Genomic DNA, 27,198 nt, shown 5'->3' on the forward strand with positions numbered 1-27,198 from the left:
GAGTGCAGTCACCCCACTAGTCACCATATACACTCACACTTTTAAAAAGTCCTAAATGTTGCAAAAGCAGGCTGTATTTGTAAATAACTGTGTTTTGGTCTTGTAAACCAAACCATAAAGAGAATAACGGTTTGGAAAAAATTAGACAAATTAAGCCAGATATAGCAAAAATGGGCAGTGCGCTCTGAAACTGCTCGAGTTGGTGGTTTGTTTCCCACTGGACTCGCCCATACTAAAAATGTCTATGTGCATCACGGTTTAGTGATATAATATATATATATAGACACACACACACATACACAATCCTACTCAGTTTAAAGCAAAGACGTGGGCAGGCCATAATAAGTTCAGTAAGGCACACAGTACACTGAATATAATACTAGAATGTACAACATATAAATGTGGGATTTCTGAAGACAGAAATTCATCATTCCTGTCAGTAAAATTAACATCATACTCAACAGGATCATAGCTCATATCTGGAAACAGTAATATCGTTATGACGACAACAACAAACATGAATGACATGTTTTAACTAAATCCACATTAGCTAAACTGTAGAAGAGAAAACAATGACTGTAACTTTCTATTGTAAAGACACATCACAGTGCACAGACCGACTTCTTGGTGTGTGCCCAAAGCCAAATAAAGTGCTCAAGTCAGAGAATCTCCTTTTGGGTTTGTGATATAGATGATCTAGTTGTACCCAGTTAGCAAAGAAGCAATTATTCCCACTCAGGTTTATTTATTTGAATTATTTCTAGAGGCCAGAGACTTATTGTTATAAAATAAGATAAATTATCCTGAGATTCAGATGTCTCTCATGACGCTTTGGAGTTCCTGACCCACTTACTGTTGTCTTGTTTACAGCCTGTCAAATTCAACACCAACAAACGTCCTTGTGAAGCTGCTGCTGTGTTTCTACATCTCAAAAATTAGCCAAAAAAAAAAGAGTAAACATCAGAACTGTACTCTTAACTTTCTGCATCTGTCCATGGTCACACAGATGCACGCATGCACAGTGAGTGCAGCATTTTCTCACTGTACTGTATAGCAGTGGAGTGGCTGCCATAGCAGCAGTGTAGTGCAGCCAGTGGATTATCCAGGGCCATGCATTCCAGCTGAAGGTTAAACCTCTCCCCACCATGATTTAATACGTACTTGTCTGTGTTGCTTATGAATTCCAGAGCCCCTGACGGCCGCCATGTGCTAACAAGGGAAATATTTCAACTTGTGTGTATGAGTGTGTGTGTATGTGCTGTTTCAGCACTGCTATTGTGGGCTTTTTAGCTTCACTGTTCCTCATATTTATCTGAGTGCCAGGTTTCATGTTCCTAATGTTTCTTCAAGAATGAGAAGTAGATTGAAGAAGGACAGACCACGAGGGATGGGATGGGATGAGGGTGTGATGACACAGGAAAGCAGCAAAGGTTCATCAGATAGTTTCACAACTGGTTGGAAGTTGAACTGCGGAGGTTTGGAGGTTCGGGGATTTCCGTACGGCTTTGGGAGCCATCTGTCAAAAATCTAAACCATTTCCTATCTCTGCTTCTCCCTCCTCTCTCTCTCTCTCTCTCTCTCTCTCTCTCTCTCTCTCTCACTGCCCTTGCTCTCCATCACATCTGCTTTCTCTCTCCTTCTATCTCACCCCCCTCCTCACTGTTTCCTCACCTATTTCTCTCTTGTCCACCTAAGATTTCACTTCTTGTCCTTCTCACTTAATGCTGCATTTTTTTGTCTGTTTTTTTGCAGCTCAGAGGCTTAAAAGCACATGTAAGTTTCTCAATCAACTGATTATCAAAGAACAGCAACTAGTTCAGATTTGTCAGAGATGGTTGGACACATGGGGAAACTGAACCTGCTCCCTCACGTAAGAGGCTGACGCTACCATCAAACGTGTTGTTGGAGCTGGATAAAATTTCCTGAGCTCCACAAATCACTCATTCGATACAGACGAAGGGAATATCTGGGGTTCAAACTGAGGTTGCTAAATCAGCAGATCAAGGTAAAAACTCTCTGGGCGAGTCCAAACTGATCTGATGTGTAAAAGAGTTGGTTTTGGATCCCCAAAAGCAAACAGCAGAGTGACCGAATGATAGCGTTAAAAGGTGCTGAGGTTTCCATGAACTGACATCCTGGCCTGAGACGCGGTTTCCAAGGCTTTAAAGTTGCGTGTGCCACGGTTTCCAGAGTTTCCTGATCATTAATCAGCAAATTCAGGAGTCATTCATCATGTTGACAGCTGACAAAGCAGCTTTGCTCCTTGCAGAAATCTCCAGTCCAAAACCTGGATGTAAAGCTCTCACGTACGCACATCTAAAGTTATTTTTCAGAGCAGCTCATATGATTGTTTGCAATGGCAGTTTGTTCTTGCATTTTTGGCAAATGTAGCACATCAGATATTTCTATTTATAGTATGCAAAGTACACCAATGACCTTCCAGAGCAAGATCAGTCTCACAGTGGAGGTTTACAACAATAATTTCCTCCACTATAAGCTCTGTATACTGAGAGGGAATTACACTTTCTGGCAGCTGTTCTGTCCTTTTCTTATTCTTTCAAGGGAAACCTTGCCAAGAAAGTCTATGGATGCCCATGTATGGCATTGCAGAGTACATCATTTCCCAGTGTTCACAGTAAAAAAGTCCTTAACACATATAGGTCAGAGTAGATAACAAATATCAGTGATTTTATGTTTTGATAGACATTTTTTCTGCTGACTACCGTGGGCAACCCTGTCTGACATTTCAGTTAAATGGATTTAGGTTCATAGACAGCCCCCCCCCCCCCCCGTGGCTAATTTATGTCTGCATTCCTGACATAAGCTTATTAGATATAATAAGCGAGATAAGATACAGCTGTTATGGAGACTGTTTGTTTCAGATGATTTATTCTCTTGTTTTCTTTTAGATGGACAGAAGAGGAAAAAGTCGCTGAGGAGGAAGTTGGACTCTCTTGCAAAAGAGAAGAGTAAAGACAAAGGTACGCCAAGATCTTTCAACATGAACTCTGACATGTTGGCGGTTCACAGGGTTTTCTCTCTCAATATCTCTTTTACTCTCTCTTTGTCACAACTGTAATTTGTCCTTGAAGGGGACCGGGCTCTGAGAAGCAGCATATTTGGCAGAAAGTGAAAAGGATCTTCATCAAAGAAGTGCAGATGGAGATAAAATAAATAGGCCTCTCTTGTTAAATTTGTGAGAGTTTGGGAGCTAAACCCTGGTTTCATTTACCACAAATACACACACATCCCTCCTTTCTAATAGCCTACCATGCTTAAACAAATTATGCATAGCCTGCAATGTTTAATACAAACATAATATGCACAAACTTAATCAGAAGCCTCCCAACGTTATGAAAATGACAAACTGAACCACTGGATAACAAGTTCTACTGTTAACTACTGTTACACATTCCAACTGTTACATGTAATGATTTTTCAGGATTTTTCTTTGGAGAGCCGCCACTTGAATCCTGTAGACTTTCATAATTGAGCTAATCTAAAATAAGCTGAGGTTCAAGGTTCAACTCATTCATCCATAAAAACATAGAAATCACTGTGCACCCGTCTTAATCAGCTGCATAAATAAATACCCATAAAATAAATCCATAAAAAACACCAACCCAAAACTACATGAGCTGACTGTGCCAAGTAGGAAAAATATCATAGAACATGAATTTTGCTTTATTGTTAATTTATACCATTCCAACCAGAGCTATGTGAGTCTTTATTTTATTGCTCCAACAAGTGGAGGAAACAGCTGTCAAGCTCTGAGTTTTATATTGAGTGGTGATGCTATGTCACAACTGTGTGGTCTGAAAATATTATGCATACTTTGGCCAATCATAACCAAGTATTGCTGGTGACAGCTGTGGAAAAGCACTGGCCGGTTGTCTATGACCTCCAGTTGAAGGGATGAAAAATCAATTTGAGGACACATAAAAAGAGTCATATATGTTATGTAAGTTTATGTCAGGGTTAAACTGTGAATATAAACTGAGTCTAGGTGGGTTTTCCCTCCACTACACGCCTGGCTCTACCTCTCCAGATCCCAGAGGGCTCAGATGTACCTGTTGTCTAAACTTCCAAATGGATTCCAAGTTTAATTCTCTCCTGGGGTCCCTGAATACCAGCCCTGCATTTCCCTCTAAAGCGGGCTCAGCCGTTTCTCTGCACAACAGAGGGAGAAGGAAAATACTGCCTCCTTTGATGCAGCCACAGTAATGTGTGCTGCATGTGCTGTAACCACACCTCAGTCAAACTATATCTGCAAACAAGGTTTAATAGCTGATGCAGTCTGCTTTAAGGGTGAGTTTATACCTCAGATAGATTCAATCAAGTTCAGTCAAAGCAAAGATTCACCAATTAGTCTTTCAAATACTTTTTTTTTTGGCATTTTCAGTGTGTTGTCTTGAGAGGTAAACTGCACCCATCTGTGCACGTGAAAGCAAACGTTTCATGTTATTTATGACTTTCCTGAGGCTCTGAGATACTTTCTGAAAACATATCCAGCTAATATAAACACACTACATGGACATGAATAAGGAATAGCCAGAAAAGAAGTGTACTGAAAACCTACATTGTTGTTCCTAAGATGCTGTAGGCCTGGAAAATGTAGATTCATGAAAATCTGACATGGCTTGATAAATGTGGTCTGGCTGTAGACACACTGTTGCGCATTACGTCAGCAAAGACTGTACATTATGCGATCCAGATTGTGTTTGTGTGCACATGTGTGTCTGTGCAAGTTACATAAGCTCTGTTAACTCTGTGAGGCTGCAGAGTAAATTTGTTGTGTCACAGTGTTAGTGGTCATGTTGTTCATGAACCACAGTCCTCCACTTGTGGTTGTGGAATGCATTTTGCTTTCTCCCTCTCTCTGTTTTCCTTGCCTCTTTTCTACACTCACACACACAGATATACACACATGCACTGAACAGCTGGACTGTTTCTTTCCCAGCTGTTGGCTCAGGCTTTGGGATTCTGTATAATGGAATATATAGCCTGTGATGGCCCTGCATGACATCATTTCTCTCTCTAGTGAGCCCTGTGCATATCTTCAAGTGCTTGCATTTCAGCAGTTCAACACAAATTGGCAACAGAAACAAGTCCCTAGTTAATTGCTATGTTTTTGCTTCACTTAATCATTGTACAAACTCCACATCTCTTGCAACCTTTTGCCAAAACAAACTCCACTCTGCCTCTCGTCATACTTTAAAATTAGGGAAAATGGAACAAAGGCATAAGCTTGATAACATGCTATGCTAGCTGTAATTAACATATGTGTCAGTGCTGAGCAGCTTCTAAAAATTACCTACACAGAGAACACGACATTGCTTGTGGGTGAGCGTAATCAAAGTTGTGTTATTTTGGTCAAAGGCATTAGAATTACTGGTTTGTTGTAGCTAGAATTTTTTTCCAGTTTTCTTGTGATGTCTTATTTTGGAAAACAGCTGTAGTACTGCAGGAGTGCTATAAGAGTTTTAACTGACATAGTAAACGTGTGGTAACACTTTTATCGCATGTAAAAAGCAAGCTCCAATAGAAGTAATAAAAAGTTTAATTGGAGAAGTGTGTGATGTTCTTGTTTCAAGTTCACAGCTATTTTTGGAAGCTTCTAATAGAGCTTTCTTTTTGTTTTACTTCTCTTCTTCTTGCAGCCACCTGTGTGCTTTTGTTGGTTCAGTTTTCACCTGGAATAATGTTTTAATCATCTTTCTCATTTCCTCTTCATCTCTTCATGCTCCATCTTTCTGCCTTGGTTTTCTTCTCCTCCCATCTCTATTTCCTCATCTTTTTAATCTTCTTCTCTTACAGAATGCATACCCCAGGCCTTCAGTATACCCCTCTCCCAGGTCATCGCTAATGACAGAACGCACAGGCAGCGTCAGGACAGCTATCGTCAGGACCCTCCACAGCGTGAGGAGCACAAGGACTCCTCTGACCTCGTCTCATCCATTTTACAGGTCTGTGGATTCAACTGTATTCATCTTTTCCCTTGTTCCTCTCTTGAGACAATTCTGTTTGTCACAGGATTTTTTAGGGACAAATATCATTTCTTCATCAAATTATCCCATTTGTTTTGTATGAAAAAACAAATGCAACTCTTGGGTCATGTGTCCTGCAGTTTGCCACCAAGCGGCCGTCCAATAAGGAGTTATCCAGCAGTAACTCTTCACTGAGTTCTACATCAGAGACAGCCAACGAGTCGACGTCACCCAACACCCCAGAAGCTGCACCACGCGCACGCAGGAGGGTGAGATGAGATAATAAAACTGATTGTAGTCTGAACTACAAGGCAAGGACTAGGTTTTTATGTTTTATTACCTGAGTTCAGTTTGTCTGAATCAAACGCACAAATTGTCCTTCAGGGAGGCATGTCAGTGGACTCCATCACCGACCTGGACGACAACCAGTCGCGCCTGCTCGAGGCGCTGCAGCTCTCTCTGCCCACCGAAACTCCCAGTAAAAAGGAGAAGCACCGGGACAAAAGGCTGAGCCTCAATCCCATCTACCGTCAGGTGCCCAGGGTGGTTGACAGCTGCTGTCAGCACATCGAGAAATATGGTGAGTGACTTTACTCCTGTAGCCATCATATATGTACATCCAGCCTTTTATCTGTCATAACACAGGTGCTAGATACTTTTTTTCCTCCTTCTCCACTCAGGTTTGCAGACTGTGGGGATCTTTAGAGTGGGCAGCTCCAAGAAGAGAGTCCGACAGGTGAGTCTTCTTGGTTATTCCTCCATTTGCTGTTTTGATGATAATATAAAGAGCACTGTCAAAAATTTCCCATTGGGTTGAGTTCTAGTGACTGCAGGGCCAAAGCGCACGCCTCACATCATTTGGATACTTGTATCCTCTTTGGGAGCATCATGTTGCTAAGTATCATTTGTGCTCACAGACAAGCCGCACAACACCAATTCATAGGCCAGTGAAAGTGAAACACTCTTCACACATTTTCCAACAACAAACAAAACCTCCTCTCTGAGAAAAAAATTGTGTCATAATAACACATTGCACCAAAATGTGCCGGTCATGCTACTGAAGCTTCATCTGTTGCGTTTCTTTCATGTAAACAACAAACTTATTTCAACAGCCTAACTCACATGGACAAGGACACACTTCTTGAATATACTTGTGAAATATACACACACACTAAACCAACAGAGCAGATCATTTGTTATTCAAACAAATATATTCTATACACACAATATCACAATACATTATTCTACAAACTCCCACAGCTTTCATTACCTGTTAACTATGACTCCAGTGGAAAAAACAGTAGACGAATACATAGGTCAGGGTTAAGCTTTGAGTGTCAATCAGTGTGGGCAGCATCCACTTCAACATCATCTTTTCTGCTGCACTGACTTCCACATGGAGCAGATACAGAGTATTAGAGACATAATTCATTCACCAGCCGGCACAAGCACACTTGTTTGACCTTCATGTATATGTCCACGGTTTCCTGTATTATAGAAGAGGTAGAAAAAAGCTCATTTTACATTTCTTTACTTTTTACATTTGAAGTTCAACTCAACTGCCACTCGATCAGCAGCAGCAGCAGCATTCACGATAGGTTATTATGGTTATAAATGCAATGTTATAGTGTTTTGTTTGTTTTTATTTCTCTGAAGAGGTTTTTCTTACATGCACTTGTTGTAGTTTGTCACTGAAATGCGTTTTGGTCTTGTGTCTTAAAGAAAATGTGTTTTAAAATAAATAGGGAGCAAAGTGATTTCTTGTTAAAAGTTAAGTTTTGTTTTTTAACCATTTACAGTCTAAGATTTGGTTCCTATAAATATAGCAATAGTAATGTTTTTACTGTAGTTAGATGGACCACTATACCTCTGTGTGTGTTTATAACACCTCTTCTTTATTATAAACTCATTAAATGAAACAGTTTGTATTCACACATCTGTATATTATGTGTGACAAATGAAATGCATTCTCTGCTGGTCTGTGTTGATACAATCCAATGTCAACATTTATGCATTTGACACCATTGTCAGCTCATTGTGACTTATAACAATTTATTAGCTTAAGTTACTGTGGTATTCGCTGCACCCAGATGTCCCATGTGTAACCATCATCATGGCCGACAATAGACTCTCTATTTTTCTGGAAGTCATCCAAAGGTCGGATGAGATTAGGATCCTGTCTGGTAAAACTAGTTTGAACTGAGAGACTACCAGGTCACTTGGAGGACCAACAGGAAACGAGCGTGTGTGGGTGTGTGCACTACCTAGAATATAATGTCTATTGTTATGAGCAGAGGATGTTTCTGAACCCCCCTTCTTCCTTTCTTTCTCATTTGCCCTCTCTTTTCTTTCTGTCCCTCCTTCAGCTGCGTGAGGAGTTTGATCGTGGCATTGACGTCCAGCTGGATGAGGAGCACAGTGTTCATGATGTGGCTGCTCTGCTGAAGGAGTTCCTCAGGGATATGCCCGACCCTCTCCTAACCAAGGAGCTCTACACGGCCTTCATCAACACCACATGTAAGCTTCACCATACCTTTCTTCCTCCTTTTCTCTTTTCTGCATTTTTTTCTTTCTCACCCAATCCATCCTAATCTGTGTTGCAGTGTTGGACCCAGATGAGCAGCAGAATGTTGCTCAGCTCCTGGTCTACCTGCTCCCAGCATGCAACAGTGACACGCTCCATCGCCTTCTGGAGTTTCTGTCCACTGTGGCCGATCACGCGCACGACCGACAGGACAAAGACGGACAAGAGGTGAGCACCAGTTTTTATAAACAAGAAATTAAACTACTAAAAAGTCCTTCAGCAAATCCACAAATTAAGTAGCAAAAAATACAAACATGAGTCTGAAACATCCAACTGTAGTTGCTTTTAGTCGTGTGCAACATGTGCTTATGGGTAACCTTCTGTTTCCACCTCATTGGGAGGAAATTACCAAAGAAGTGATAAGAATCAGCTCGTGTGGTCGGTATGTACACATATTTATCTTTGCCTTTCAGGCCTGAAACAGAACGAGGGTTGATGTAAGATTGCTCCATAGCCTTTCCTTGATTATCACACCCATCATGATGTGAATGGCTGTATTTATTCCACATCTGCCCTCTGGTAAACTGGGGTGACACCTCAGCTTTTCGGCTCTTAGTGGCTGTAAAATGTACAAGGAAAGAACTAGTCTAAAGTTCCACCTTAACTTGGGGAACTCTTGTCAAAGTAAATATTTCTGTACCTTCCTTAAGCAACAGGAGAAGCTTGGATGAAGGTATTTAACTCAGAACTGTTGATTGTAATCTAAAACAAATTTTGGAAGGATATAATCACAGTGAAACTGTTGGTCAAAACTTGAATGTAATACATTTGATGTTACTAAGGATTCCCCAAGACTGTGGTCCCCATGATGAGGGCCAGGAGTTTGCAAGATACACTATATGGCCAAAAATCCACATACTTTTGGTTGGGGGCGGTTTTTCATGGTTTGAAAGGAGGAACGACCTTTCCTTTTTCAACAGGACAATGTTCTCATGCACAAAGCGAGGTTCATAAAAAATGCTTCTCTGAGTTTAGAAGAACTTGCGGAGTCCTGACCTCAACTGCATCCAACACCTTTTCTGAACTGGAACGCTGACTGCGAGCCAGGCCGTATCGCACAAAATGAGTACACAATCTAACTGATGTTCTTCTGGCTGAATGGGAGTGAATACCTGCAGCCAGGTTTCAAAATTTAATCCAAGCCTTCCCAGAAGTGGGAGGCTGTTATAACAGCACAGTGATGGTCTTCAACAAATCACAGAAGGCCATAAAATTCAGGTGTCGACATACTGTGCTCCTCTGTCTACATACTTTTAGACATGCACTGTAAATCTGAGGGAAAGCAAAAAAGCTTTCTTCAGTCCGCTGAAGAAATTAAAATGTCTCAATGAATGGCGAAACCAGCACAGGCTAAACTAGAAAACTGGATTTTGATCCTGTGATAGCAGCAATGAGGGGAGGTGATGTGGGGATACAGGAAGTGACATCATGATCCGTTATCAAGACTGTTCGTGGTTTAAATGATCTCTTCTCTCCCACTCCCACAAGCCCTTTAGCCTTCATTAATTCCCCAACTGTGGACATGTGCGCATGTTTTAGTGTCTCTGCATGTGCGTGGGTATAAGGCTCTGTGCGTACTGTACGTGTGAAAGAGGAGCATAGAGTGTGTTTCAGCATGTGTGTGCGCAGATGGAAGTGTGTTCTGCTATCTCTGTGTGTATACACATAAAAGGGGGCTCACACACTGATGTGTGTGTTTTTTCCCTTCACGACTTCATGGCTCCAGTATCTGTATCTGAGATCGTGACAGGAAGTAGGAGCGTTTCACACTCAGCCTGGAACAACACATCAATACTTTTGGCTGCTTGTGGCTCCTGTCTCTCCTTTGGGACTGGGAGTGGGAAGGGAGGAAGGTTGGAAAGACGCAGAAAAATAAATTTATCACCAAAAGAGCTGTCCAAGCTGCTAATTTTGTCACAGGATGCACATCATCACCCAACCCTAGTGGAAACAGAGGTTGCTGTTGCACACTCCAACACTTTCAGTATTAACAAACCCCATGATGCCACCTGTTATCCATCTATTGCTCGGTGACAAAAACACAGAGGGGGGTCTGACGAGATACAGACAGAGGACAGCACAGACGGGAAAATCAACATGAAAGATTGGATGAGGACGGAGATGTACGTGGGAACTGGAGGAGAAAGGGGAGAGAAGAGAAGTCAGGAGGGATGAGAGGAAGTGTTTCCAAAGACTGTGTAATTACACAGCAAAACGCAGTGATGTCATTTCAGCAGCACTTTAAATGTTTTAATAAATTTCTCCTGATAAGGGAGGAGAACAGGTCCTGATATTCCCAACAATGCAGGCAAAGGTGAAAAAAGATGCCCCAGAGTCACAAAACTGCTTGTAAACTGACCTCAAACAATAGGTAGTCACCCAATTTTTGTGAGGGAGTGGGCCCCTCACTGGGACTGCTCACTTCTAGCACCATCATCTGGTCAGTTTTACTCTCCTCCCAATATTCTCATTTCAGCCTTCTGCCTGTAGTCTGTGTAGTCTACTCACTTATGAAATATTGTGATAAACAGCATGCATCATGATGATGTAATGGTCACATGCTGTTCAAGTTAATTTAAAAACAGCAAGTACAAGCTTCTTTGCATAAACATGCTTTTATGTTGAAAATGAATTAATCCTCATTGGTGGAGGATTCAGTTGGATTACAGATGAGGCACCTGATGATCTAGCATTAACATGGCTGTACTTTTGTGTGTCTGAATCCAAACTGCTTGTTTCCTTTACTGTAGCTCACAGGGAACAAGATGACATCTTTGAATCTGGCCACCATCTTTGGCCCTAACCTGCTCCACAAGCAGAAGAACTCAGACAAAGAGTTCAGCGTCCAGAGCTCGGCCAGAGCCGAGGAAAGCACAGCCGTCATCGCCGTGCTGCAGAGAATGATCGCCAGCTACCAAACCCTCTTCATGGTCAGTCCCTGAGCTTGTGTGTTTCTAACTTTCATCTCACCTCACCTCACCTCACTTCCTCCTTTGATTCTTTTGCCCCTCAAGGAAACACACATATACACAGTCTCACATTCACTTGCTCACTTTCTCTCTTACATTCCTGTGTCGACTTAAAGTAAGACAATCCCTCCTGGCTTAACACACAATGGTTGTGTCTTAGTTAATAAAAACAGAGCTCTGCCTGGTTTAGTGAACAGAGAGAAAGAAGAAGACAGAAACAAACATAGGAAAGTAAGAAGGAAGAGGAGAAAAAAAACAAAGAGAGTGAAACATAACAGATTAAATGAGGAGTGTTTTTGGTCAAAATCATGCCTGAATTCTTGGTACTATAACAAGAAAGTAAAAATCTTGCCAGTTAACTGACAGTAACACCAAAAATCTTTCATCCAGATACTTGAACTTTTTCTTTCCAAAATAAAAGCTGAAAATTCAGGCATGAAATCCTCCGTGTGGTGTCAGAAGCCGTCACCATTTTGCACGGATTACCGCCTCATCAGTTGCTTTTGTTCCTTTCTGTTCCCGGGGTTCTCAAAAACAGTGCAGACAGGCACTTCAGGTCATTTCAGGTCCGACATCTTAAACCGTAATGTTTTGTAATCTGCCACCACCGTTCCCCTGAGGCTTACATTCCTGCAGTAAGCTAATGAAGAGCTATTAATCGCGTATAGTGAATTGGGACTGAGTTGCTCAGTCTCGGTGAGTAAAAACAGATTTGTAGGCAGCTCAGGTTCTGTGAATGACATATGAAAGTTGTTTCATAACCTGCTTATGTCTGAATTTATTAGGGACCTGGCAACTTGTACTTTCAAAGCATTTGAGGATCAGAATAATTCGTGGACAGCTTGGACAGTGTTCTTCATTATAATCCACATGTTTGATAAGCATAAATTTCAGATAATTACCTCAAGATCAGACAGACAAGACAAGACGGATAAGAGACATTCAGTTCTCTCACTGTTTGCATTGACACATTGGTCCGTGCACAAGCAGGAAAGTCCTCATTTCTAGTTTTTAAAAGGAATGAGTAGGTAAAAAAGTGAGATCTTTAAATAAAATCAGGATAAATGAGAATGAAACACTGAATGAGATCCATCAAGCTGTTGTTGTTGTTGTTGTAGGTTCCTCCTGATCTGCAAAATGAGGTGTTGATGAGTCTGTTGGAGACAGATCCAGATGTGGTGGACTACCTTCTGAGGAGAAAGGCATCACAGTGAGTCTACACGATCACATTTCATGTGGTCTTGCGTCTCTCTTTTCCTTTTCTCTCTTTTTCATCTACATTTGTTTTCGCCCACAGGAGTCCTGACTTGTTGCCGTCAGAGGAGCCCTTCACCCTGAGCGAGCGCCGCTCCTCCAGTGATTCCAACAAGGTGTCCAGTGGCGAGGTCTCTCCTTATGACAACAACTCCCCGGTCCTGAGTGAGCGGAGAGGAGAACCAGGGAGCCCAGGCAGCGAGCAGCTCTTCCGTGTCCCAGAGCAGTACACTCTGGTGGGGCAGGTGGCTGGCTGGAGCAGAGAGCCTGGATCAGCTGACACTTGGGGTACCAAAGGTGACACTCAGCGATTCATTTTATAGATTCTACTCTGAGGATGTGAATTCATACTAAGAACGTACATTTTCTCGGATCTGTTTTTTGGTTTTCGGTGTCTGTATTTTTTCTGGGTTGTATGTAAAAGAAATATGGACTCCATGTTCTTTTCTTTACTGTGAGACTGAGTCTGAGTCTTCCTTCAGACACTATATCAGAGGAGCATGCTAACATATGGGGAACGTGGCACAGCACTCTAAAACCAGCACTCAAGGACCAACCATACACAGGTAAACTGTTTTCCCTCATTTCAGGTCCTAGCAGTTAATGAGGCAGAGCAGTATGTGCCTGACACCTGGCGCTGGTTGTTAACCATCAGACAGGAAGAAAAATGAAGCACCTTAACCTTCACAGTTTTGTCTGTGATTTCTGGTCATCAGAGACCAGGGTCCTGCTGGTTTTTATTTATATGTAGTCACTTAATTTTGTTTCTAATTTACACCTGTGGTGCCAGGTGAATGCATTCAACTCATTAACTCATTGGGAGGACAGAAAAACCTCCTGTCCTGTTGGTTTTTATTCATTTTTAAAATGATTTGATGTCTGCAAAAGTAACCAATTCTGCAGAAAATTGTAGTTAAGTTTACCTTGTGTAGAAAAATTTTTAAAAAATGAAGAGTTATGTTTTTATTTGTCTTTATATTTACGATACAATAAGACCTGCTAAAAGTGTTGTTAATGAAACTTGTGTTTCAGCATTTCCTTGTATATTCTTATGCCAAGCACCTACTAGTGGTGTGTGCCCCTTGTTATTCATTAAACTCTAATCACTAATTAATGCCACTGATGAAGTTGATGTTCTGCTTCTAGGTTCCCATGGCAACATGTCAGAAGGAAGCTCCCGCAGCTCACAGGAAGGTCTCGATGGACTCCATGCCGATGGTAGGCATCAGGCAACGCTACAACGGACTCAGACAGCACCAGGCATCACTGAGTGCAGATCCCACCCCCCGGTCAGCAGAGTGTGCACCAGCCCTCATGTAGGGACGGGACGACCACGGCTGCAGCTAAACATCAACCCCTCGGTGACATCGCACCTCAACAGCACGCAAGGCCTCCAGCGAGCAAGTGGACACGGAATTAATCCGAGCTCCAGACCTCAAGGCGGGGTGAACATTGCTGATGGTGGCCCTGCTACGCTTAATGACAGCCGCTTTCCACCCCCTTATAACGCCCACCATCGACTGGCTAGTTCTCAAAGTTCGCCTCAGCTCGCAGCGGCTCAGCTGCCCCCTCTGCAGCATGGGAGGTCCAGTGCAACGCAGAGTAACTCAGCCTCAACAACAGAGGCCCAAATGGTGCCGCAGAGCCCGGAGTGGCAGGACTGGCAGAGGGACCGGTGGCAGATCTGGCAACTGCTGTCCTCGGACAATGCCGACACACTGCCTGAAACACTGGTCTGATCTCAGTCCGTGAACTCCAGCTTAATCTCTGTAGAGATTCTGATCTGCTGGCCAACCAATGGCACAGTCAACTCCTCCTATTGACAATCACCTCTGATCCTTTCGCTAACCTTCTGTGCTTCTCCTGCATCTTAGCGCCGTGGTGTTGTTGTTTACGTGTGCAGCTGCTGCCTTATACGGACTTTTACATCCAAGAGCCACTAGTATTTTTTGTTTTGTATGGATGTTTAAGAGTTGCTTCTGTTGCAAGCCCATATGTTTTGTCCATAATGACTAATGAGTTGTGAGCATAGTAAAACATGCCCACCAGAAATACCTCAAAAAACACATTTTCTATTCTGAGAGTTAAATCTTCATATCTCATTTGAGAACAATAGGAAAGCACCATTTCTTTAGTTTATTATATTTTTATTTGATTATTTTTACTTTCTTTAAAATTTCAACCATAAGACACTAAGATGTACGCATTAGTAATTGCTGCTAAATGTAGACTTTTTGTGTGCGTACTCTTGATGTAGTTCAGCCACATCTGTCTAAAAAGATCAAATGTTGAATAATTTTTCGTTGTCAGATGATGTTTGACTGTATATATACAACCTGTTGACAAACATACTTATACAATATATATGTAAATTGACATGTAAAGTATATAATTTGCCAATCTACCTAAAAGTAAGTCAGCCCTTTAACAGGCAGTCTAAATGTTGGTGTTTGTCAGACTGCTGTTTTCTGTTGTTAATATTGAATGTAAAATGCTTCACTTATGGAAGATGCTTAGACCTACTTATAAAGCACTCGACTGTAAGTTTGCTTCTATGTGCTCCTGCCACCTGCTGCACTGCAGGATCAATGTGCCAAAGTCTGTTTTTTTTTTTTTTTTTTTATGTTTTAACTTCAGGATATTTATCTTACAATTGTGTTCATTTCATCCAGTTGTTCATTTCGAAGGACACTCAATAGCTTGTGACATTGTCAGGAATGTCATTGCCGCAGTATAGGAGTAAGGGGGCTCATTTTAAGACACACAAAGATTTCATCATCAGGTTGGTGTGAGGATCATATTTCCATCTATTTATAAAATGACTAACTCAACAGTAATTAATTTATGTGAATGACATGACATTCATTTTCTTATACCTCTCATGCTAGACTGAATATTCCAGCTTGGTTTAGATTCATTACCTGTCTAAAAGGCTTGATGGATTTTTCTAGTTGTCATTAAAATTCATAAAAAATTGAATGCTCCAGCAGTGGTCAAACTGAGGTGCTTGAAAAAACAAAAAGTGTCCTCATCACTTCAAATGCAGTGTTGCAAATCCACATGGAAATATATTTCTGAATATGCCAACAACCAACCTGTCAAAATCCTCTCAAATGTCACAGTCAGGTGGGTATTTGCTGGCAAATATTTCAAATTTTCTCAAGTTATGGTGTAATATTTGCTCATTTGAAGCTACTTCAGCATTAAATCTGGAAACACACTGTATTTGATTCGACATGTCTGTCATTTGCTTGGCACTTGTAAATTACGTTGAGGAGAAAATGGAAAAGACTCACAAGTGCAAGAAGTGGACAGACTCTGGTAAGAGTTATGGCGCCATCTATTGTCAGATCATGTGCATTGGCATGCTGCTGCTTCCCACAGTTCAGTGTCTCCATGGCATCCAACTGCGCTCAATGTAGAATCAAAGCTTCTGATTATAAGCACCTTCTGTGAAAATGTAAAAATCTGTGTGAGGAAATAAACGTGCCATAGGACTCCATGCATTACTCAAGGTTCATATTGTGAATTTTTTTGTATTACGTTGTTTTTTTCATTGAGTGTTGTAATATATAAATACAATATAACAATTTTTATTCATATGAACAAGAAAAAAAAAAAAAAAAAGGAGCAAATAATCCTAATGGTCCTAGCTCTGTTTCCCCAAACCAAGACCGTGTTTGTCTTACTGACGTCAACTAAGAGAAACTTAGTGCTATGGTGTTTTTTTGTTGATATTTTGGTGGGGTTCACTGGGTCCAAGTTGTAATGGAATATCTGGTAATTGCTTTTGTACTGCGTGTCATCATCAATATGCTACTGTGGAATTAAATATGATAAAGTTTACACCTGCTGTTGGAGTCAGTGCTTTATGATGATGGCAGTGTGCCATAAAATGTCAAATTAAAGTGATTATTAATTTAATTTATGTTTAAAAAACAAATAATTTATAGTTGTTTTTAGCCATTTCTCCCGTCTCCACACACAATCTCTGGAGCTCTGCAGTGACCATCTCTCTTACCAACGCCCTTCTACCCAGATTGCTCAGTTTGGCCAGAAAGAGTCCTGGTTGTTCCAGACTTTACAGTGAAAACACAGTATGTAGATGTGTAGCCTCACTGTTATATTTATGTAAGGCCACAGAACACCATTGCTTTTTAAGTCGAAAGGTCACATGTTAGGTACTTTTTTAAGATCTCCAAAGAGCCCCAAATTACCACAAGTCCTGGGTGTGTCTGCCTGCAGTGCAAAGCTCCTGCAAACTAGCTTTTGGGAGAGCTGAGACATTTTTTGCTGGTGGGTGGCTTACCATTATTGTTTGTGTGGTGTGTGGTTACTGCAGTGTAATTTTTCCCCTTTAGTGGTCCACTCAAGGATTCACACAGCTCTCTCACTTTCTCTCTCATCCACACAGGGAACGTTAACTAATCAGGTTTTGCTTTCATAAAAGATAAATTGAACATTACTTTTCACTGTATTTTTCATTATGCACTGAAGAGGTATTCTTCATTTTGAAAAATTTAAAGCTTTTTTGCAGTCAAACTCCATTTTCCATTTCACACTGAGGAGAAACACAAACTTGTATATTTCAAAGAACTGTTCAGGGCTGACTATCTGAGCTGCACTCATGGACACAAAGCACAGAATTTCTGTATGTGCGTCAAAGTAAAACATAGGTAGGAGATAGAGGGTTAAGAATCAGCAATGACAGCTCCTCAACCAGTCAGCACAACAGTGACTAAAACAGCATGAGCCAGAAAGATGTCATCCTCACACCCTTTAACCCTGACGACAGTGTTTCTGCCTTTAGATCCAAGGACAAAGAAAAAAAAAGCAACTCTGAGCCACTCGACTGTAAATGTCAAAGTGAGGCATGAGCAGGCAATTTCAAAAACTTGATGGAGCGAGATACAGTAGTTGGGCTATTGTGCATAAACCCCTTATTACACCTGAAAAATACATGTCTGCAAACGTACTGGTGGAAAGAATAGAGGCAGCGATCTAGTGAGCAATGGAAAAATGTCAGACGGTCAGATGAGTCATCTCTCGAAAAGGCAGAAAAGTATATGCAGGGCTCTGGCCAAAGTGAGTCAATGAGTCTGGGCGGTTATTTCCCATGGAGATGATGTCTAACTGTTCTGTTAACAACTGAAGAGGAAAGGAGCGGGCTAATAAGTTATTGTGGTATTCATGTGTTGTCCAGGATGGAAACACCACTATTTACTGGACCACCGAATGATTTGAAGTGTGAAGCTGATGCAAATAAGTCAGCAGATCTGAAGTCAGCTCAGCATTCATGGGAAATTACCTAGATGTGCCTGAGGTGCATTTTCCATGACTGTCACAGAAACACTACATAATAAAGCTACTTGTGGATAAATGATGTCAGAGTCCTGCAGGGGAACAGCAGAAACAGCAATCCGAGGCCTCCTGTAATTGTTTTGGTGGTCCATGATTGCCTTATATGCTATTAACTCAATTAATGTTTGTGCTTTTTGTTGGTTTTTTTTGTTGTTTTTTTGGAGTATCATTTTAATTCCTTGAGCAACTGTCCTTAATTAAATTAGTCTGCGATGCTGTAAAAATTCATCTGGAATGTTAACAGCACAAAAAAGATGTTTTGTATGTGATGTAATGTTCCAGTTACGCCCCTAGAGGCCAGTAAAGAGCCTTGAATAACTTTTTGAAGCCCATACACAATATTGAGATTCTGTATCTCTCAAAGCCAATTGAATAAATTCTTCTCCTTCTTCACTGTACATCTCCCAAATTGCAACTGATGATGAACAAAACTAGTTTTTGAAGGTGACAAATGGAGATAAGTAATGGAGAAAAAAAAAAAAAAAAGGAGCAACTGTGAGACTAATTGTTTAATAGTTTTGTGATGGAGAGGAGGAAAAGGGAATGACCAAAAAAAGAGATTAAAAAGATTTCATAGCTTTTGGTTTCAATTCTCCTCAGCCCTGCCTGATAGCATATTAAATCACCTTACAGACCTCCACAGAAATGGAATTAACTGCCAGCAGACTATTAGACGTATGGAAAAAGGTAATGGATGAGCATTTGGGAGAGTGGCACTGAGCGACGATGGGAGTGAACTAATAATTAGAAATAGACACAATCTGCAACATGACCTCTTGCTTTCTCTGATTCCTCATAATGGACTTCAGTCAATTGAACCTGTCTTTCACTAGCAGCTATTTGAAAGTTCTGATCAACTCTGGAAACATTGGAAAGTAATTAGAATCTTTTTTTGCATCTCATAATAAGATAAACACACTTATTTGATCAATGAGATGAAACCTAAGATCTTCTCATTAGTGACATTTTTCTTCTTTTTCTCTTTTTATCAGCTACCTCTATTCACTTAGCTTTCACACTATTTAACTAAGGACATGCACTCCTATTCCATCGTCCATCCCTCACAACACCAATTAAAGCTTTTGCCATGAACTGTGTGCCAGTGATGTTTGAAATGAGTATGTCATGTTCTGCTCAAGGAGGTTCTGATTAATTGTGATCAGTGAATGCATAGAGGCAGTTTGTTTCACTGTACACTGAGTGCGCTTCTTCTATTTTCTTTTGTCTTTTTGTTGGTTACTGGAAGCGAGCCTGATTTTAAATAGAATTTTGTGAACCATGACAACAAAACAAAGCTGCTTTATTTCAGTGGCTAATGACTTGGCCCAGAGTAATGTTATCCAGTTGGCCAAGCTAAAAGACAATTTGCCAGAAAAATACACATGCACAAATAGGTATGCATGAACTCATCTACACAGAGACACTTGTAATTGCCAGTACAAGAGTTCAGCCCCACTCCTGGAGGGAGTTAAGAATTCATGCATGGCAGTAAACAAAATGTGGATTTCAGTTTGTTTTATCACATTTCGAATGTGAGGCAGTGCATGTTTTATGAGCACAACATTTTGAACAGTGCATGCACAATATTTTTCCTTTTTCCTACACATGCAGAAACACATGGTCTCTCTCTCTCTCTCTCTCCATCTCTCTCTCTAACACACACACACACACACACACACACACACACACTCTGAAAGGAATTCGTACCCACAAGGTTCTCATTAGCAAGCACAGTTGGTTCATTCTCATGTGTTGACTCTAACGGTACAAAAACTGGCCTGAAGATAGAAATGTTAAGAAACAGAAAAGGTTCAGACCTGAATTAACACATCTGCAATTCATTGTTGAATAAATCACATCACTGCCTGAGAAAACAAAACACAAAAATCATCACATATTCACTACTATCCACTACACCCAACTACAGCACCTTGTCTCTCATACATAGATTGATGACTATAGGTTTAGGTTTTTCCATTCTCAATCACATTTCACCTTAAAAGTTTGCATACCTCCACCACTACTGCACAGCCTTGTAAAAAGATTTTTTAAAAAGTTCTGAATAACTGGATGTTTTTCGTAGCTCTGTGTCAAATGCAGGCTAATTCACTGTTGGTTTTGGGATTTCCATGGGATTTGTTGATAAGAAGAAAACATGAGATGGTGCCAGCCTTGAAGAATCCATTTAAACCATTTAAATTCTTGGGTCTGCACAAAAAGGCATCCCTTTTGTCCTTGGCCTGCAGCCTAACTTTCAACCTAATTTCATGGAAATCTGTAATCTACTGTAGTTTTTGAAATGTCCTACTATTTTACGGACCCTTATCTTCATTGGTTGACATAATTTGTGTCAACAAAAGATTTCACTCATCCTTTGCTTCTGTTTGGATGCAGGATAACTGAGAAATCAGACGAACTGTCCCAAAATTCTGCCATTAATGAAAAATTCCTGGTTAGACTCCACGTGTCCATTGACAGCAAAGTGCTGCTGCAGATGGAGAAGGCTCCAAAAGCCATAAAACTATGATTTAATGATGACAACATCATGTTTTTCCAAAGTGCAGATGACTCAAGATGGCTGGGATGACAAATGTTACACAAATGTCACAACTTGGAAACTGATGGGAAAATAAAAACAGACAACAAAATGTGATCACACATGGCTTGTATATGTGTTTTTAGGCCTCAAGTAACTGTAGACAAGCTGCTTTATGGAGCCAGAGGATGCTTTATCGTCACTGGCTTATATTCATTCCTGAGTGTAACTTCTGCAGCCCTGTGACTATGGGGCACTATCCAGCCAACCATGACATATACTGATCTGCCCTCAGAGGCGGAAACACATAGGCGTGCTGTACACATGTTCACACACACATCAACACACAGCCCTTCTCAGCAGCTTACAATCATAGAAAGTAATGGTTCAATTCATTGACCGTGTGGCCCAGTTCTATAAGGGAACCCTGACAGATAAATTGCCACAGTCCGTTTGTTATTTCCATTCAAATGAATTGCTAACAGTGATGCTCCATTGTCTTCTGAGCAGGCAAGCTGTGGTCTCGCTTGTACAGAGAGTGATCGCATCAGAAAACGCTGCATGTGAATAGAACTGAGTGGATAAAACAAGTCGAAAACTGTTTCATATGTTCCATGAGCAAAGAAGACTTAAGAACTGAAAAAGGTGACAAAGATGGGTCAGATAATTATTAGATTAAATCAAAAATAATTCTATCTAAAAACTCAGATTACAGCCTGTGCACACTGCATTCTGTGTCAGACTGTACATTTCATGTTTCTTCAAAACCCTACATTCAAAGTTATTGTTTTAAAAGTCCTCTCTTCCTTCAGTATATGCTATCTGTATGTACAATGCAGTTAGGTTTTGTGCTTATGGCAAATCTAATATGATTTAAATCAGATTATGTAACTATATTGCCGAAATTATCATCTGAAACTGTAGATACAGAATTTGCACTACCTCTATACAGCACATATGCAGGGACCACTTTAAGCCAGGACATCATACTGAAACTCTTCAGTCCTTGAAAACTGTAATTTCACTCCATATCCCGTAAATCTGCGTGCCTGGTGATTCATACTGTAGGTATGTGTGTGGGAGAGAGAAATGAGGGATCTTTGTTAGTCATTCGTAAATTTACTTGAATAAATTATTGTAGCTGAATAAAACATTTGAATCATAAATTGCAGATGAAGAGTTCACTTTTGGGGCTGTTAAATTAGTCAGCTAAGTCAGCACACTTTACATGCGTAGTAGTGTAAATGAAAGGATCATCATCATTTATGAGGCTTAAATTTTTACTTTTAAAGGATTCCAGCTCCAGACACTGTGTGCATGTTTTTAAGGAGGTGCATTTCTACAAACACCAGCTCAAAACGCCACCAAACACAATTTAAGGGTAAGCTCAGTCCCACAGCATACAGCATTACAACATTATGCTGCTGTATGTTGATGTTAGCAAAACTGACTCTCCTCACAGTGATGCTATTTATAGTGTGACCAAATAGATGATAAGAGGTGTGTGCATGTGATCACATCTTCTCCTACATTTCTTTTAGCCTCTTTTGGTCTGGTGCGAAAATGTTTCCTTGTCAGGCATCTCTTTTGCGTACACAATCTCCAAAAAGAACTTCAGAAAATCTTGTTGAACTAAACATCCAAGTGTTCTTTAAATGGATGAGTTTCTAAGTGCAGATTTGTGCAGCATCTTCCTCAGTGCTGTGGTGTGTGCAGAGCTGTGATAGTGAGAAGATCCTGTGTGTAGTCAGTGTCTGGCACATCATCATAGCTGACCATTTGGCTTCTATGCGATACCGCGGTCCAGAAAAAGCTCTGCTGAAGTCACTTCACCTCTCTTTCGTCGGCTGGCTTGTGAAGCTGGATACAGTGATACAGAGAGGCTGCAGAGACCAGTGCCATGTTGGTGGAGCTGTATCATGGTTTCCCTTTGATTCCTTGGGACTGGAGGAGTTTGTTCTCTCACGAATGGTACCTCTTCATAGCCCCAGGCAATATTCACCAGCCATCAAGTTATATTTCTAGTGTTGCTCTAGATGTAATTAAATAAATACATTTATGAAATTATGTAATGTTATCTGCATGGTAATGTGTAGTAATCTCTGAGTAAGTTCTAATGTAACAAGAATGTGTTTGAATGTGTGTGAGCTAGACACAGCAGGCATAGCAGTGAAATGGTTCCTCCACCTTTCTTCCTTTCCTACTTTCTTGGACGGACAGATGGATGGATGGATGGATGGACGGACCTAATGACTTTTGCTAATTAGCATTCTTCTTGCATTGAGCATTGTTTTCTATTGAGGACAGCCTCAGTGCACTTGATACTAAAATGTCTAAAATGCCAACTTTCATATTCAGTGCATCTAGTTGTTCTGTCTCATTCATAACATTGTTAATTAACTTGACATATTTAGGGTGCTATTTTAGAAAAAGGTGATCAGTGGAAAGATTTCAGCACTCACAAGGTGTGATGTGATCTTTGACTGAACCAAGTTTAGTGACTGGCGTGAGGGGTAAAATTAATCCTGACACATCTGTATATTTACAAAATCCTCTCTGTGTCTCCCTCTGTGCTCTTTAAAGTCACATTGAATGTTACGATTGACATCCACTTCCCTCATTCACTTATAGTCAATGTGCAATCAGATCCACATCTAATTCAGGGACTATTAAGTAGCCAGCTTCAGTAACGGTCTGGTGCAGAGATAATACACTGATTGAGGCTGAGTGATCCTCATCTCCTCTGTTAGAAACCTTTGCACGCACACATCATTTAAAGTCTGTGTCTAATTACAAGTTATGAAAAGACATTAGGGGAAACCTACTAAAAGCCATGAAGCACTAAATGTCAAGTTCATTAAAACGCAGCCAATATTTGAGTCATTTTGTAATAACTGAGTAACGCTTATTAGATACCCAAAGTTAGATTTGATGGTGATTGGAGTACTTCCAAACATAGATCTGTATCTACCACTGATATTAGATGGTTGATTTTTACACATTTCTGACACAATTAAATGCTTGTGATGCACCAGGGTTCATGAGGTGTTTGGTTTTTTCACCATCTGGAAATAAAATAACTCTACATTGTAAAAATTCCCAATAAATTTTTGTTTGCTTTCCTCATTGACATTCGGTCAAACTGAAGGGCTTCTGGCGTGGCCCAACGGTGAGATATAAATCAGCGATGCATTATTCAACGTGGTTAACATTATTAGGGATGGTACGAAGTGACTCAAAATACCACAGAGAGTCAGGGATGGAGAGGCAGATTTGAAAGGTTTTCTTATCTGAAGTTTAGTTTGGGAAAGTTGAATCCCCTGTGTGTTCTGTGTCTGAGTCAGAGGAGTGAATGAGTGAGGGATGAATAATGCAGGTCAGGAGCCTATTGTTTGGTGAAGGCCCTCTGCAGCCCAGGGTGCAGCACAGGAGACTTTGTGAAATATTGATTCACCACTTAAAAGTTGTTGTGTGGATGCTGCCTGGCTCCGAGGATGTGAATGGAGATTTTCCCTGGTTTTCCCTTGGTTTCCTTGGTTTTACCGATGATCCACAAAAACATAAAAGATAGTCTTCAGGTTATTTGAGCAAGCTTCAGATCTGATTTCAGCCACGTGTTTCACCAAAGGTTTATCAAGACTTCAAAACAAAACATAATCCAAATGGACTGAGACATTGGAAACGTTAAATGTTACAGATGAAACGAAACTGCTAGCTGACGTTCAGCCTCCCTCAGTCTGTCCTGAATTTAAACTTGGCCAGATTTTGTGGAAGTGTGTAATGGCACAAAAGCCTTAAAGTAATGGAAATAGTTGAAAAAAATTCAGCTAACAACACCCAAATTGACAATTGGGAAAATTCTATCTGCTGATGAAGATAATGTAATATGATGGAAAGCTCAAGAACAGCTACTGAACAGATCTAATACCTTATCATTTTACAAAAAAGTGTTAAATATATTGAGTTTCTGCTAAACATTCTTTAAATACTTTCACACATATAAAGTGGAGGTACCCAGTGCTTCAGAATTGCTGGCAGTGGATTCATGACTTTATCCAAGTTTTATCAGTTTGTTTTCTGTCTCAAGTTGCACATACTTGAGGACTCTAAGGAGGCGGCCCAGACTGCTGCATTAGATTGGATATTATCATGGAGAAACAGCAGAGTCACAAGGGGGGTCTTTATTTCAAGAGTGGTTTCCAGAACTTGGCAGAATATTAGTAGGCACTGAATGAGGGGCAGGATACAAGAAAACTCTTCTGCAGCACATGGGGGAAATATTTGAGGTTAGTGGGAAATAGATGATTGTACATAACATGTACTAATAAGTACATAATAAATGTATTTTTTGTTGACCTTTGAAACATCAGTTTTATTAAACTGCATTAGTTTTAGCTCAGTGTAACTAATAAACTGGCAACAGAAAGTACACCAGTATATGTATATACAGTATGTGTGGGTATGTGACTACTTAGAAGAATTACTTGAGAATGCAAAGAACAGGTAAAAAAAGGTAAAAGGTTAAAAAGGTAAACATTTTGGTAAAAGTATATTACTTTTTTGGGATGCAGAGCGTATTTCATAGTATTTTTATTACACTGCAATATCTTTTTGTTTTTATTTAAATTGCCCTGACTATGCTGTTATAATAATGGTTGGTAACATATTTGTATTAAAATGACACACAGCACCTTTAAACTACAAAACTAAATGTCAAAGCAAGCCCTGAGTTACCCACCCTCTCATCCTGAATTTATTTCGATATTTGCCTTGCTAGAGCAGTTGTCTGTGACAAAACAACGGTCATCTTGCAGTCTGAAGACGGACTTGCCCTGCTGGGTGAGCTAACACGCGAGTCTTTCCCATGCGTGAGCACAAACGTCAAGTGGCCCAGATCTTTCCAGGAGGAGCATGGCAAGGCAAACGGAAGAGTGGTATGGAAATGACAGATGACATGGGCAAGAGAGGAGGGATGGGGGTAGAATACGTGTGAGGGGAGGGGGAGGAGGCGACTGCCAAGAGGAAGTGAGAGGTTGGGGGTTAAAATGGAGGAATGACAGGGCAGGAGGTGAAGAGCAGCAGTGATGGCAGAGCAGTAATTATAGGATTTGAGAACCTGGCTGTCTTTTCTGCTCCTCTTTCAGCATGGAGCTACTCTACTCTGCTACACCTCCTCACTCCTCCTCCACAGCTTGTTCTCCTCTTTTTGGATGATTTTAAATACCCTGGACTGGCTCTCTACAGCATCAAAAGACATTTGTTTTCTTAATTTGCAGTTTTTTCAGGAAAATGATGCCTATACTTCTCTTTCTTCTGTTTCTCTTCTCCTGCTCCTTCCCCTTAATTCTCTGAGTCTACAATGACCAAAACGTTAATATATTCTGCTGTTATCAGACCTTAAAATGTTCAGAAATAGTTTCTTTAATGCTGCTAACAAGCATAAAGAGCCACTGATATCAAAGCCAAGTTAGCTGTACCCATCAAATAATATGCCTTGTGCTTATCTTCGCTGTATGCCTTCTATTTCTGCTCAGTACCATCCTCCTCCATAGCATCCTCATCCACTTCTGCCAATTCCTCCCACTCTCTGTGCCCAGCATATCAGAAAAATCAAGCGCCACAAAACATTTCACATTCCAGCAATGGCTGCTGAATTCACTGCTGGTTTCCAGGGGGGAAGTGTCTGCTTTTGCTTTTCTTTGGAGGGGAAACTTACTGACATTTTCATTGTCCCACAGCCAACCGGCCTTGTGTTTATGAAGCCTGAGGAAATCTTACAAAAATGTACATGCCTGCTATAAAACCTTGGGTTTTTTGTGAGAGTGTATTGAACTTATTCATACATACAGTGTAGTATAAGCATAGTTTCATTTTTTACAACAGGAAATGAGTCCGACAGAAAAGTGCAGAGATGTCTGTGCCATAAACAGCGGACATATCAATGTTTCAGTTCTAAGCTATGTGTCGCCTGTTCTCTACTTTTTCCATCTTCTTTTCTCCATCTTTTCCAACCTCACTTTTCCTTCTCCTTTTCCCTTTCTCTTTCTCTTTACTTTTTCACTGGAAAAAAGAAAAGGATCCCTCATGAATTAGTAAATGGAAGCCACAGAAGCTTGTATTCTACTGTAGAGCTTCTTGGTTATGGCAAGTCTAACTTTATATTGGGTTTCCTCCTCTGGGATGTGACTCCTTACATGATCCTTTGCTGTGTTATTTTTAGTCATGACAGTGGTGTGGCTATAGAGACAGCAAAGTCAGTCAGTCGGTCAGGCCAACCCTTTGGTCCACGCTGAAATTTAATATACTACATATAATGGATGCCGTGCCATGCAGTTTGCCACATTTTCCTCAGAGGATGAACCCTAAACACTTCGATGATCCGTTGACTTTGAAACTAGCGCCAACAACAGGTCACAATTATTAGGTCTAGTTTCCATCCAATGACAGCCTTTGGTGCCAATGCGGGAGGTGTGCCCAACATGTAGCAAAAGTGAAAGTTGTGCTTCT

At 40.7% G+C, this 27,198-nt stretch overlaps 1 protein-coding gene across 3 annotated transcripts in view; it reads left to right on the forward strand.

The window, feature by feature from the left end:
• The window catches only part of LOC130165345 (rho GTPase-activating protein 6-like), a 69,913-nt gene extending 53,273 nt beyond the window's left edge, over positions 1-16,640 (forward strand). For 2 of the 3 annotated variants that reach the window (XM_056370545.1, XM_056370547.1), the window contains exons 3-14: positions 2,910-2,981; positions 5,818-5,966; positions 6,128-6,256; positions 6,372-6,567; positions 6,668-6,723; positions 8,354-8,504; positions 8,591-8,739; positions 11,322-11,501; positions 12,659-12,750; positions 12,838-13,091; positions 13,277-13,360; positions 13,941-16,640. In XM_056370545.1, coding sequence (XP_056226520.1) covers positions 2,910-2,981; positions 5,818-5,966; positions 6,128-6,256; positions 6,372-6,567; positions 6,668-6,723; positions 8,354-8,504; positions 8,591-8,739; positions 11,322-11,501; positions 12,659-12,750; positions 12,838-13,091; positions 13,277-13,360; positions 13,941-14,533 — 2,105 coding nt within the window. In that variant the 3' untranslated portion in view covers positions 14,534-16,640. The remainder of the gene's footprint in view (positions 1-2,909; positions 2,982-5,817; positions 5,967-6,127; positions 6,257-6,371; positions 6,568-6,667; positions 6,724-8,353; positions 8,505-8,590; positions 8,740-11,321; positions 11,502-12,658; positions 12,751-12,837; positions 13,092-13,276; positions 13,361-13,940) is intronic. The other variant, XM_056370546.1, reaches the window with a different exon arrangement.
• The last annotated feature ends 10,558 nt before the right edge of the window (positions 16,641-27,198 follow it).

This window comes from Seriola aureovittata, chromosome 24, assembly GCF_021018895.1.
Source record: "Seriola aureovittata isolate HTS-2021-v1 ecotype China chromosome 24, ASM2101889v1, whole genome shotgun sequence".
Lineage (NCBI taxonomy): Eukaryota > Metazoa > Chordata > Actinopteri > Carangiformes > Carangidae > Seriola > Seriola aureovittata.